Source organism: Anser brachyrhynchus (assembly GCF_964034855.1).
Source record: "Anser brachyrhynchus genome assembly, chromosome: 8".
Lineage (NCBI taxonomy): Eukaryota > Metazoa > Chordata > Aves > Anseriformes > Anatidae > Anser > Anser brachyrhynchus.
The window spans coordinates 7,634,553-7,649,527 of record NC_137702.1 but is presented as its reverse complement, the minus strand read 5'-3'; the positions used below and the strand labels follow the sequence as shown (position 1 = coordinate 7,649,527).

The following is a 14,975-nucleotide window of genomic DNA, read 5'->3' as shown; positions in this document are numbered from 1 at the left end:
AAGAGAGCCTTTGTTACCATAGATACTGGGCAGGTGTGTCATTTTCAACTATAAGCACACATTTGATAAGAGGCTTCTGACTGCAAATGCACCTGAATAAAATAAGGAGGAGTTAAAAAAAAAAAAAAAAAGAAAGAAATAGGTAGACTGTGCTGTTTCACACCTCCAGCTTATCTCACAGTTGATGTGCTATCAAGTCTCTGAAATTTCCATCTAAACAAAGAAAGAGCAGATTTTTAGAATTTACTGGGTTGTGAGCTTTCAAATCTGCTCACCCTTCCCACCATCATTTTCATGTAGATTTTAATACCAAATACTCATGAGATGAGTGGTATTTCTAGACATCTAAGTCTGTCTTTCAGACCTTTCTGTCTTGGTACACATAAGTTAAAAATATTAATTTTTCCCTGGAGATCTGTGAGAAAAATATGGGAGAAAAATAGCTGATGACAACAGTTATTATTTAGAAAAGAGAGAAAATGTTTAAAAATTCAATTTCTAAAAACTTCTAAATGTATATTAGTGATGCACTCGCTAACACTCAGCAGCAGTAACATCCTACACAGAAAAATGAAACAAAATTCACTCAAATTGCTAGTCCCAACTCTACATTCATTAAATATAAAATAAAATGTTAATGTAAAAATTAAAGGCAGAAAGCAACCTTCCCTGGATGTACATGTTATTATCTTCAGAAAACTATTAAAGTTGTTTTTATTAAATGTCTTCTACTATTTTTCTGCAAAAACAATTGAGAGTCTGTATCAACTACATGCACATCAGAAGAGAAAAGTTGAAAAGAAGCAAGAAACATTAACAGAATATTATATGTTTATTTATTTATTTTTGCTATTGCTTTAGACGTTGTATATTAATTTCCTTGCAATTAAATTCAGTGGGCATAATGGCTTGGAATATAAGCTGTTAAACAAATGTCAATCTGCTCACTAAATCTACATACTTCCTTATTTGTGAGATTATTCCACATTATTTTCACTTGTTATTGCCTAACAAACTGAAGACTGTCTCTTACAACAACTTGTTAGAGGTGAAAAAAAAAAAATAGAAAATAAAACACTGACCTAAGCCTTTCTAGACCACAAATAAAAAGTTTTGTTTCATTTGTGGAGAGTGATCCATCTTAACTATTTTATGTACCCTCTCAGCTCATCTCCTTTACAACAACTTAACATGCATTATGCCAACATTATCAAGATATTTTTTTCCCTGTGAAAGAAGTACAACTTCATTGAGATGGCAGAAAACTCTGAGTGAGCCAAAGCATGGAAAGTATTTCATTAAAGAAAGGGTAGGCCTCTGGAAATATAAAAACTTTAGTCATTGCAAGGAAATTAATGATCATCTTTACCTTTAATATCTTCTTTATGTCTGCAATTAATAACAACTTGATATATCTAAACCGTGTTTTTGACTCAATCCACAAGTGCAGGCAGAAATGTCCTCCAGTAGTCAAATGACAAAATTATATTTCCAAGGACCTATAAGGAAACAGGCTGCTACTTTTCTCCAGCTGTCCATTCCCTGATTTAAAAGAGTAGTTTTAGCTCTTCTCTGAACTCAAGAACCACCTTATGAGATACATCCACACTGATTTTTTTCAGCTTCTCTCTAATTTCTCACCAGAATTTTTCTAGGAGGTCCATGTCGTTAGCACAGTCTTTAATGTCTGTAGATGGCATGCTACAGCTTTAGGTTATATACTCATATTTAATACGTATGGTTTTCAGAAAGCAGTATGTCTTCATTTTTAGGTGTTGAAAATACCTTCTTTCAGATAAAACAAAGTGTGTCCTGACCACATGATGTCACTGAAGCTCATACTTCACAAGAGCATGGGATTTTGCATTGCTGTCCTAGACAAAATGCAATATCCAATTCTACACATCAGCGTTAATTAGATACAGTCATGTTCTTCAACTTGATGATAGTAGAGACTTCTATGACTAATTATTCTCAGTAATGATAATGATAATAAAAATCTTTGTGTAGAGAAATCATCCATTAATTGAATGTTAATCTCATGAGGCCATTTACTGATTTATCCATTTATATGTTTTTGCTAAAAGCAAACAGCATACATATGTTTTTCAAAGAAGCAGAAGCATAAAATATTTCTCTGAGGTTACCTTGAGGCTATATTCCAGATGAAGAAAACTTAATTCTTCATCTCCAGCCATCAAGTCTAACACCAAAAAACTATTCAAGCTCTGAAGCATATCAACAATCTATCAGCAGACAACAGCCCTGCGCAGTGCTGAGTGTTTAAAATAAAATAAAATAAAATAAAATAAAATAAAATAAAATTTAACTACTTCAGTGATCTCTTACATCACATGCTTAATGTGATAACCTGGTTTCATTAATACCTACTGAGGTTTTCTGTCATGCTAGTTCCTTCATCCATTCTTCATCTTGCCATCCTCTCCCACATCCCATGAGGTTCTTCCCAGCCACTGCCATCTCTGTACAACTTCAAACTCCCATTTGCAGAAGACAACAGCAGCAGACACCAAAAGGTTCAGGTATACTTCCTTTCTTTTGATGCCCTGTCTTTTCTATGACTCCTCCTGGTAGAGAAACCATTCACAGGAAATTTCAAACAATGCAGTATGCAACAGTGCTTCAGCCATGATGATTTGCAAGAATACGTCAAAACTCTGCTCTCTGCATTGGCTTCTCATAAACTTTAAGTAAGTCTGTGTATTCCAAGTGCTCTGTGTGACCATCCCAGGCTGTCTAAAAGACAGCAAAATCCTCTGTAATGAGGATTTCTGCCCACAATTCTGTCTAACACAGAAATGTAGAGCTCCTTCAGGTAACAGGTGAAACTTTTTAACATGCTAATTTAGAGCCTATGATAATTTGTGCCATAGTCTATGGCATTCCAAGTACAAACACTAATTTGACCTTCTGTCTGATAACAAAACCATAACATAATTTAAAAAAAAATGTGTTATGTTTTTTGGTGATGGTGGTTGTTTGGTATTTTGGTGGTTTTAATTATATGATTGCCCTAAGCAAGGCATGACTGAATAATCATTTATGATGAATCATGTCTATAACAAGGTTTAATGAAAGCAAGTTATATATGTTGTTATTTCTAACTCAGAATTGTGCTTTTGGGGAAGTTCTCAAATAAATGGAAAAAGAGCCTTAGTTAGCCGTACTGCAGCACATGCAAAGAGGACATTTGATTCCGGTCATATCCATTTCCAGCATTCTAATATTTTCCTATAACTTTATTTTTTATTACATAAAATTATAGCTCTTTCATGAAAGCTGTTACAGAATAAATAAGAAGTCCTCTCAAACAGGTCAAATGGAAACTAAGTATTAACTAAAGCAGATGCAGGAAAGCACTGTACTGTACTCCTTTATTTTATTCTGGGAATTTAAATTCCGCATTTAACAGTGGTAATGGTTGAGAGATAATCCCTGGAACCACTTAAGACAGAGAACTTTGTTACTGCTTGTCCTTATCTGGATAATCAAATAATAAAGTCCAACTGGCTACCAAAGCAAAGCTTTCAAGCTAACTCTAAAATACTTTAAATGTAATTTGTTCAGTAAACTGCAGTACATTAAATTTCTATATTAAGTAAATTATAAGGAAGAGTGCACTTTGCAAAATTAAAAAGTGCTCCGTTAACTTATCTATTATTCCTCTGGGAAAGTTTCCAAAGTGCGTCTAGTACAATTAGATACTTTCTTTATGGGCAGTCTATAGCCAGGAAAAAAAAATATCTTTCAGCTCAGCAAATGTTTCCAGTATTGTTGTAGACTCCTTTTTATTTTCCAAGGTGAAATTCCCTCATCATAAACATCAATTTTTCTAGGTTGTATGGGCAGATCGAAAACTTTTAGATAAAAATAACTACCTAACTCTCTATCTGACAGTTAGAATCAAAGAGGCATTGATCAGTTGCATGCTTTTAAGTGACTTTTTTTTTTTTTTTAAAGTGCTCTTTGGAAACACATTTATAGTGAAAGTAATTGGGATACATGATACAGTGGATTTATTTAAGTAGAGTCCCACTGCACAGCAACCAACAAATTACCTTCATCACATTCTATAGGATATAAATGAGATATTATTTTCAACAAGTTATTTTTATAAGAACAGATACAAGTGTTTCACAAGGATGTGAAAAACACTTGACCTAATTTTCTTTTTCTGTAAAGCTTGTCAATCTGAACTATTTTTTTTACTGTTTGGGTACTGAAGTCTGGGAGTGTAGGAGTCTCAGCCACGTAACATTTGGATGATCAACACTTTTTAAGTACACTGTCTTTATTAAATACTGTAATGATAAAAATGTTGTTTGTGTAAGAGATGCCTCCCTTTGGATCCTGCTAGATAAAGTCCAAGAGAAAAAAAGGGGACTTCTCAGTGAACTAGACACAGATGGGGGGGGGGGGGGGGGAGAAGAAGAAAGTCAACATTCCTCAAAGGGTTGTTATATTGGTCGCTGTATGTCAGCCAAAAGAAAAGTATGCTGAAACTGCATTTGTGCAAACTCATAGAAGTATCAAAGCAAAGGATAAGGTCACTGCATAGTCAGCCTTTAACGTCAACTACTTTGATAGCTCTGCAAAAGAATGAAGACTATGGATGTTAGATACAACAGGTGCCATCAGATAGCTCCCCTCCCAAAGGAAAATTACACTGTCTGAGAAAGCATGAACACCTATAACAGTGTGCCTGGACTTTGGGTCAGTGATGTGCTTGTTAAAATTTCAGTATCATCCTTCCCACTGTAAATACTCCACCAGCTTCTTCTGCTTCTAAATACTGCAACCCCAGGCACATTGACAAGGTTACCTATGAACAGTAGTCATGTTAAAACCAGAAAATACGAGCATGTCTGTGGTATCCAAATGTCACCACTCAGACTCTCTTTTCACTCAGTTATTAAATATTTCAAGTCCTGTGCTGTGCATGACCTGGCCTTCAGCAGCTGAGACATGGTTGGAGCATGCCTTTCTGGACATGCCCAATTAATAGAAATATGAGATGATTTTACACAGTGGTCAGAAAGGACCTTATACTATGCTGTTACTGTAGCTTGTTGATGACTACAAAGTGATTAGAGAGATACCATCTACATATCCCTCTGCGTTTAGATGAATGACATATCATTCCTAACAAGATCATTCCTTTGAGTCTTCTTACTGAAATCTCTCTCAAGGACTGAAGACAGGTTTATTACCACTTGAACACTCGGAAACTATAAATACACTAACGATTTTGTTTCCAAACTATGCTCTCCCAGGGCATAGTCACAAGGTGGAAGACCACCTATTGCATGTTGAAAAGCCTGGTGAAGAACAAACAATCATGGATAGTTTTCTGGCTGGAAACAGCTGGTGCTGACTCAGGTACAGTAGAGCCTGGCAAACACTGTCATTCACATCCTCAACCCCTTTAAAGAATTAGCTTGAAAAATAAGCTCTGTAGATGTTTCTATGTGTGTCATCATGCCAGCTGTCAGGGCTCTGACAGTCCCACTTCAGCGTGCAAGTACTGGATCAAGGCAACAAGGCCAAGAAAAAGAAAGTGTTATCTTGTCTTTCTGAGTAGTTTAACAGTGTGGTGTCAGTAAAGACACCATGTAATATGAGATCTGATTCCTTAGCTTTGGCATTTCTCTGCCAGATCTCGATTTCGCCAAGACAATGCCAGAACTGTCACACACAGTCAAGCTGAGGAACATCAGGGGAAAATCCCAGTCATCCAAAAAGCAGCAATAAAGACCAAAGAGTATCATACAGCCCACCTGGAAGCTGCAAATGTAATGAGCTATTTGGAAAAGATCATGACAACCTCAAGCTCAAGTGACTCCCGTTTCTGCCAAATATGAACTAGTTCTGTACCTCACTGAGCTCACTACACACACAGTAGGTCTTGCTGAGTGGTGGAAGTCTAATGCAAGCTCACTTTCACATCTTGCAAACCTGGCTTTGTCTTCACTTGGAGCTCTTCCCAGCAACGTTATTTCTGAGAGGCTCTTCAGCTACACTGAGGATGTTACATCTAAAAACAGATGCCAGCTCCTGCCAGCAAATGCAAAATGGCTTGTCGCTTTGAAATGTAATCTGCCTACGCTTGAATTTTGCATCAGTGGCTATTTGTATTTTTTTGCCAGTTTTTTGGGGATACTTGTGTACATTATGAATGTAATTTTGCATAAATTTTTGGTAATTATTATCTAATAAAGTACTTATCGGATATTTCCCTCTTTTAATTTTTAAATTGATCTATGTGTATTGAAAACCAAACAGCACTTTGTATCACTCCCCAGGATTCTTTTCCCTTCTATTCTTCAAGTCTATGAAATATTTTTCACGGGTAACATATATAGCATGCATTGACAGACATTTTCCTTCCTACTCTTCCATACAAAACAATCTTTAAACCTTTTGGGATGCATGCGGCAAGAAGGATTTTAATTTCCAGTATTTGTACACTTAATGCATAGCAGATGATTTAACTGTTACTTTTGTTTGCTTGAAGTCTTATTTTAGTGGATGACTTAGGAGGATTGCAGTAGAAATTGGGGGGGGAAATTTTACTATTTCATACACTATACTATTTCATACACTGTCTCAAGGCTGACAACCAGGTCATCACCATCACCATCTGTAAGCATTTGACCTAGGTTCTCTGGACTGCTTTCTGTCAATACTTACTTTTTCACAGTATTTACAGGACCAATACTCAGTGCCATAGACTATGTGGGGAATCTGGTTGAAAAAAAAAAACAGGTCACTGAATTGTAGCATAGTAAATAAATAAGTAACCTAAAGTCACAAGTGTAGTTATTGCCTATTTAAGTGAACTTCACAAAACAAACAAGGTTGCTCAAAAGAGATGGGACAGATCTTCGTGTCCCCCTTCCCTTCTTCTTTTCACCTCCAGGAGGTATATTCTGTCACACCTTCCCAGTGTGACACAAAAGCATGGAGGAAGGGGCAAAAGAGTTTTTTTTCCAAAAAACAGGAGCCCATCCCTAAGCTGTCAGCTTTAAACCAGTACCTTCATTGCTTTTGATGTACAGAATGTGGGTGAACATACATTTTTGGACAGGAAGATAATTTTCCTGTGTGATCAAACTGGCAAAGAAATGCCTGGGCCTTCACACATTCCATGTAGTGCCGAGGAGTAGGGAGATGACTTTGTGAAGGCTGCATTGCATTACAACTATCATAGTTTCATTAGGTCTCTGTTAAGCTGGAAGATTAAGCACTTTCCAACAGTCAACTGTATTCACTGGGTGGTCATAGATCCCAAAACATTAAATGGTGTATCAAGGAGTGTAAATCTGTGTCCAGGGCAAGTTACAATATCCCTGATCTTTGTCCTACTGCACCAAAGTAGCACATCCTAGCTTCTAAGTGGACCTGACAGTATACAAGAAGAAATGTCTTCTTCATCATCAGACTGTTAGTAAACAAGGGACATTAAGCAGTGCTTCTGTTCAACAAAGACCCTGCTGGGTAATTTTGGATCATTTACCCCCAGTTAACCATTAATTGCTACATAAAATTTTAATCTCCATTTAAACAGACTATAGCTCTGTATCTGTTTCTGTACCAGCCTCAAGACAGTAGTAACTTTGCAGCTGTGGAATACTGACTGTTGGCATTTCCTAAAGAGAAATGCAATATCATGCACAAACAAAATGTTAAATGAGGAATTAAAAAAAAAAAAAAAGCCATTGTGAAATAGAAAAAGTAGGGAGGAGAGGGGAGGAGAGGGGAGGGGAGGGGAGGGGAGGGGAATGGAAAGTTTAAATATCATCCGTGAATAAATTTAAAAAATATATATTTTTTTTAATGTGAAAAAAATTGATCAAAACCAAAAGAGTGGTTTTTTTGTTTTTTGTTTTTTTTTCTCTGTGGCTCATGAGCATAAATACTGACCACCATGGACTCCCAGCAGTTGTGGTCTCTGCTGGGCTCTGTCTCTAGTCACTTAGCAGTACTATCTGTAGTACAGTGACTCAGTGACTAATGCTAAAATAGACATATTGATTCAGAACACCACATCCTTAGCAAAACCCCAAATAAAAATAGCACATTTATAAACACCTCCTCTTGATGTAATCACAAAGCATGGAAAGAAAAATTATCATTCCTCGGATGCACCTCCACACACACACAGGAGAAACCTCCTTTCTTGATGCTAGGCAGTGGCAGGAAGGGACTGATGTACACCTACTGAAGTGGAAAGCAAATCTCCCATGGGCAAAGTCAAATGCAAAGCAAATAGCTCCTTGGAGTCAGAGTTCTAAAGAAAGATGGAAATAAAGAAGATCTACTGCTTCCCTCAGCTAAAGTGTGAAATCTCAGTGCCACTGATATCGGTGGGAGCTTGTTCCTGACTTCAGTCAGGCTAGAATATTAACCAGCGTGTTTAAGCATAAAGAAAGACATCTTCCTTTAACAAATTTTACCACCTCCTTTTATTCTGAATGCTAGGGAACTTAGTCCCAGCTTCAATTTTACACTTATACAAAACCTCTTTTTCTGTTTCACCCTCCTCTTGGATTCTGCAAGCTTTACATGTAGTTCTAGGCAGTATTTAATCCCCACTTGTATCCTGAATTAAATAAGGCACTATTGAAATGTTGAACTTTGTGTAGGCCTTCTACCTAGAAAGGAATTTCCTGCTGACTTTCAGATATTTTGACATGATCCTCTACCTCAGCCTTCTGTGTCATGTCTTTTCAGCAAAAGCAAATACTTGTTTTAGAATTAGTTTGATATATAAAGGATGGCTATGTACAGACCCATCACTAACAAGAAACAGCAAAAACAATGACAATGCATTTTAGTAATGGACTTCTCTACAGTATTATGCAATTACTAAGAAGCATTCACAGACAAAAGTTTTAAAAATTGATGGTTTCTACATTCTTTGTTAATTATAAAAAATAATTTCCTCTACTACAAAAATTGCCTTACAAATGTCTATTTTCATCATTTTTGTATGCTGTTGGTCTAAAAGCAAAAATTCATATTAAGACATTTAAGACATATTTAAACAGATCCAGAAAGACATATATTCACATTTTAATTAATGGGTCTTCAAAAGCAGACAGTGGTAAACTATTTATCTGGATACAAATCTGTTCCCTGGTCTTCAGAAAAGAGAAGAGATCTCTCACCAATTAAATATAAATGTAAATAAGGGAGTTAATTTGTGTCCTTTTCTTAATAAAAGTCAGGGGAAAAAAAGTGAATGTTGTTATCTGATCTATATGTCAAGGTAGAAATAATGAAAAACGTCCACAAGGAACTACAAGACTTTCTTATCCAGATACATAAGGAATGCCTGAGGATGTTATGTGGGTTATTCTACCATGTGAGACAACAGTGGGAATAAATAGATTTTTATGAGCCCCATGAAGATTTTCCAGACAAACTGATGCCAAGAGAAGTTTGCCAGAAAAATTTGGGCTTTCTTTGCTTAATCTCCAATATTATTAGAACAACACATAGCAAATGCAGTCTAGGAATCTCAGCTGTAATTTAGGTGGTAAATACATCTACTCTCCTATTGTGAAAAAGTTGAAGATCCCAGTGAAGGGAATCCTGAATATTTATGTAAATAATAGAGAAACTATTAGTGATGTATTTTTCTAGAAGCATATTTAGTTGTCATTTTAAAACACCTTTGGCTGGAATAAATTCAGTGTCAGCAGGGCTAAATACACAGCACATCCCTGAAGATCCCATCAATATTCTGACACTGCAGGAGAAACTTGCATAGAAGTATCTGTCTAAAGACACAAAAACTGTTTTTCAACAGACTCTCCATAAAGAAAAAGAAAGTGAGTGTTGCTCATGTTTGTAATTTAAGTGTTGCTCATGCTGTTTGTAATGGTGAAAATCAATCAATCAATAAATCAATAAATAAAGTGGGTCAGTCAATTAATGCCAGGTATGAAAAGTTCAAATAACACCAAAAGCCTGCTCATCACTTCACTATACATTTCAAGGGGCTTGTAACAATGCTTCTCAGTAGTAAATTTGTAAAAAAGAACCAGTGCATTCAGCTAACATGACTGCTCAAGTGGATTTGAGACACCAGCTTCAGACATCAGTGTGGTTGTTCCTCATCCATGATTTAGATGTTAATGCTCTCATAATGCAAATAATAAAGACTGTATTATGTGATGGTTTTCAGAAAATGCCTTAAGTACAGCGAGTACTGCACTTGTTCCTGCAAATTGCCCCAATAAAGGACTAGCAACAACACCAAAATGAAAAGGTTCTGAGCTAAAAGCTCAAAGATTAAAACCTTAAAGCTCAAAGAGGCACTTAAAAAAAAAGCCATGAGTCAACAAGTTGCACAACCTCATTTAGAAGTTCAACTCAGAGGTATCGTTTAGTGCACTTTCATAATCCAGAGAATGTGCACGCATGGCACTGGGCTTCAGATTCTCATTGCAGCTTGCTGGTGGGAAGCGTTGTCATTTTCCCTGCTCTCTGTTAGGAATTCACTGTATGGGCTTCTTCTCTTTGCACAGTACAACTACTTCCCGTGCTACTTGCAGTATTGTGAAATCCTGACTTATAGGTAGGTTTAAACAGTAGTAGCTGGTGGCTAATTTTTGCTTAATTGCATGGGTTTCAGCACAGACATGCAATGTTGGTGACTAATTAAACTGTACTATGTAGTCCAGACAAAGGACTTCTGAACACTTATGCCATGCCTCCAAATATCTTGTGTATTTAACAAGTCACCCTGTTCTGTATTTCTTTATTATAAAGCACTCATTTCGATTTGGGGCAATATCAACCAGTACTTAGCTCTAATTTCCATCCATTGGAACTAAAATAACACTATTTTCTGTTCTTGCTGCCTTGGTACCTTCCCTATCAACAAGATTTTGTATGAGAAAGGAGCCACTTGTTACTTCGTTCCCTTTCTGGCTTAGTATGAGTACAAATTCCTCCTCTTAGTCTCATGAGATGCTGAAGCGCCTTCTCATAAAAGCTTCTGTGCTACATTCATTACTCTGTTTTCATGGAGAGATTGTGACAGGGCCAGAAGGAACAGCAAAACAAAAAAAAAAAAAAAGAGTGAAAAACAGAGTTTTGGACAGGAAAAGAACCAGATAAAATGTAAATGTTTGTTTTTCAGAGCAGAATTAAAGAAACATGAAATTGATGGTTGACAATCATTTATAGATCTTGATTGACTGCAAATTAGATTTAAACTTGCCATTATTTCAGAGTAGCTTGGAATCTGAGACGAATATTTTCCAAGGACTAATAGTAGGAATTTGATAACATTATGCAAAGTAGTATATCCAGCATAATACTAAACCACCACAGAATAAAATAGAAACAGCAATCACTGCTGTAATATGTAGGAGCTGAAGGCATGAAGCGAACACAAGCCATTGATAAAAGTCAACATTTGCCAGCCATTACCACACAGTTACTGCAGATACCTCTCATTTGAAGTGAAGCAAAAAACAATGAATTGTTATATACTACTATGAAATAACTGATGGCATGTTTATGACCTTCTCAGATCAAAAGCAAATTATAGCTTATAATGAGAATATTTACACAATAACGTGAATTCAGTATGCTGCATATCAAATTTAACCACAAATCAGGAATTGGCACGGTAAAATGCCACACAGTACTTCATTATGATTCAGGATAGCCAGGTGATAGTTCTAGTGCTTTGCTGATTATAATTTCTTTTGCACACAATATAATGAAAGAAAAAGCAGGAACAGTGGAAACATTTTGGCATGATTAAATGGCCACTGTGTTCAAACAAAAGTTCTGATCTAAATCTATTCTGAATTAAATACCTGCCAGAAAGAAGATTAATCTAATGCCTGGACAGTGGAATGAGACTTGCGATTTGGCTTCTCTTTCCAGTCCCATGGGACATTGAACCAAACCATTATTTTTCAGAGTTTTCATACCCATTTGTAAAATGGACATCATCATGCATTTTACAGCCTCTGTACTGACTTAGTAACATACTCAGGAAACAGATACTAACCTATGATCCTTTTTTCAACAACATGTCTAGCACTGAGGGTCCTATTGTAATTGAATGTCAGCAGCATGATGTAAGAATTAAGATTTAACCCAAATACAATAGATATTTAACCCATACATTTATTTTATTTCAAATGTTGATATGATTTAGTTGTTTTATTAAGCTTTCTGTATCATATCTTTACAACTACAATATAAATATAAATTTGTGTTAAAACACTGAGTCCAAATGCTATTTACTTCATTTGTACCATAATAAATATAGCAGATATGGCTACATTAGAAATGTATAGCAATATTTTACAGATTGATGGAACCAGACTCAAGAGACCAGTCAACATATTTAAGGGCAGGACTGCCATTCAGGCTGGTGTTCTGGGCAGACAGGAGCCTTATGAAACTCATCAAGTAGAAATGCAATGTTCTGCAGTCCCTGGCAATGACACAAGCTGGGACTAGTTGAGAGAGAGCAAGCTGCACGTGAGCTAGCCATGTGCCCTGACAGCAGAGAAGGACAACAGCATCCTTGGCTACATGAACAAGAGCATGACCAGGAGACCTAGGGAAGCAACTAGCCCTCTCTACCCAGCCCTCTAGATACTGAGCTACTGAGGATGGTTTGGGGCCCAACAATAAGAAAGACATTGATCAACTGAAGCACTTGCTCTGAGAGGCTGGGGGAGCAGGGCTCGTTCAGCCTGGAGAAGAGAGAGCTTCATGTGGACCTACCAGCAGCCCCCTGTACCTACAAAGAGGTTATGCAGAAGACAGAGCAGGCTCTTCAGAGTGGTGCGTGCCGGGAGGATGACTGACAACTGGCATAAATTGAAATTAGAGAAGATCTCACTGGATAGGAGGAGAAACGTTTTCCCCATGAGGACACTGAAGCAGTAGAGCAGGCTGCACAGAGAGGTTGTGCTATCTCCATCCCTGGAGGTTTTTAAGATCTGACTCACTAAAGCCTTGAGCAACTTGGTCTGATTTCACAGCTGGCTCTGCTTTGAGAAGGAGATTGGACTACAGATCTCCTGAGGTCACTTCCAACCTCAATTTTTCTGTGATTTCATGATTCTGTAATTAACTGAGCATGAACCCTAAGCTGTATAGAAATAAAATTGCTTTCTTCTTACCCTAGCCCCTGCCAAACTATTTTTCTAATTATTTTTGAGTTATGACATGGAGCACTGGTTTGTAGTACTCACCAATAAATAAAGCTATGTAACTTAACATTAGTTGATTGACTGCACAAGATCTTACATATTATAACTGGTGCAGTGAAGGAAGCATGTGGGTTTATTGCCAGCTGTGTGTATTTTTATATTGAAACTGCCTGTGACACAGACCAATTTAAGAAAGGACGAAACCAAGTCAGTAAACTACTGCACAGCTGGATACACAATCAAAGACCAGTCTCCTGGCTTTAAATTTTCTGCGTATTTACTAAAGCGCTGCTTCGTGCACTTTTTTCTTCTAGCTCCCAACCTTAAAGGCAATAGAAAATGCAGGAGAAGAAACTGTGAAGTTCAATAGTTATAATTTTATTCTAAATTGCATTATACAGTTTTAGATAGAGGTTTAATAATTTGCATGTAGTCAGTCCTGTAGAATCTTGTGTACAGAAAACAGTAACTTATGTTATTGGGAAATGATTTAGATGTGGAGATAGATTCCCATTTCTCTGTATATATTCTCTGTATACAGAATTGGCACATGACCTGCACTTGTAGCCCACCAGAGGTATATCAAAAGGCTCTCTCAACTAAATGGGAGAATAAACATGATCAACCAACCCAGATGAAAAAGAGTTAAGACAGTCATGGAAGTTGTAGCTGTTTTTCTCTCCTTAGTATGCATCTTCCTAAAGGCTGCCAAGGCAACTTATTGGCTCTCCTATCCTACATATTGACAGAATGAGGTAGAGGCTAATGGCTGAATGCAGCAATGGGCCTCATAAGGGGGATAAAAAAAAAAAAAAAAAAAAAAGGCAAAATAAGCACATTGCACACAGCTCTATTTTTTATTAAACACAGTTTAGAGCCTGGCATTAAGGGTGTTGTTTTTTGTTTTTCTAAAAATCCCAGATCATTTGAGGACAGGCTGCCAAGTTCATCCATCAACTCAGCCACTGAAATATTTGTGTTCTAAAAAATTTATACAGTATGAGCTCTCCACAACCTGCAACTGTGGGGCCTTTTATTTTTAAATTATAGTCTTCCACTTCAATCTTTTTTTAAAACAAGATAAGACTGCATTTGAGAAAAACAAGTATGCCTTCTGTGGACTACATGATCTTGAAAAAAACAGGTATTTTCTGCAGGATGGAGGTCCTAGAGGCTGGAGGATAGGAATTTTAAGCATGTGTTTAGTTGTGTCCACAGTAGAGTTACAGCTTCCTCCTGGAAAACCTTATTTTTCCCATTTCTGCTGCTCTGTTACCTTAAATCAAAATGACCTCTGACTTTTCAGAAACAGAATTTTAGGCAATGAAACACATGCCTTTGACTTTTGTTTTCATAGAATTAGAATAATTCAGGTTACAAGGAACCTCAGGAGGTTATCTCATCCAACTCCTCAAAATAGGTTTTGTATTCAATAAGCAAATATAGCCTATGTATAATGATTATGTTGGAACAATTAGTCTGAAAAAGATAGCATCCTAACCTCTGTCCAGTTCTTTTTAGCAGTAGAAGGATGACATACAGTTTGAATTGTACAAGAATATACCCTGCACTGAGAAACAAAAATAAATCTGACACAAATGTCATAAGGCATAAAACGTTACAGGGAAGTTGAAAAGGTAAAGCTGAAGTTTGCACATGAAACAATATAGACAATTCGTGTTGAAAATCTCCTCATGAAAAGGCTCTCTTTTCAAAATAATTCAACTTATTTTAAGAACAGTAAAAAAATGTAAAAAA

General features: G+C 36.7%; 1 protein-coding gene across 3 annotated transcripts in view; it reads right to left on the bottom strand.

The window, feature by feature from the left end:
- LOC308199414 (BEN domain-containing protein 5) overlaps positions 1-14,975 on the bottom strand; it is a 923,492-nt gene that overhangs the window by 729,783 nt on the left and 178,734 nt on the right. The window contains exon 5 of one of the 3 annotated variants that reach the window (XM_080603541.1): positions 6,712-6,765. The exons of the other annotated variants lie outside the window; for them this stretch is intronic. Coding sequence (XP_080459667.1) covers positions 6,712-6,765 — 54 coding nt within the window. The remainder of the gene's footprint in view (positions 1-6,711; positions 6,766-14,975) is intronic. 3 annotated transcript variants of the gene reach the window in all.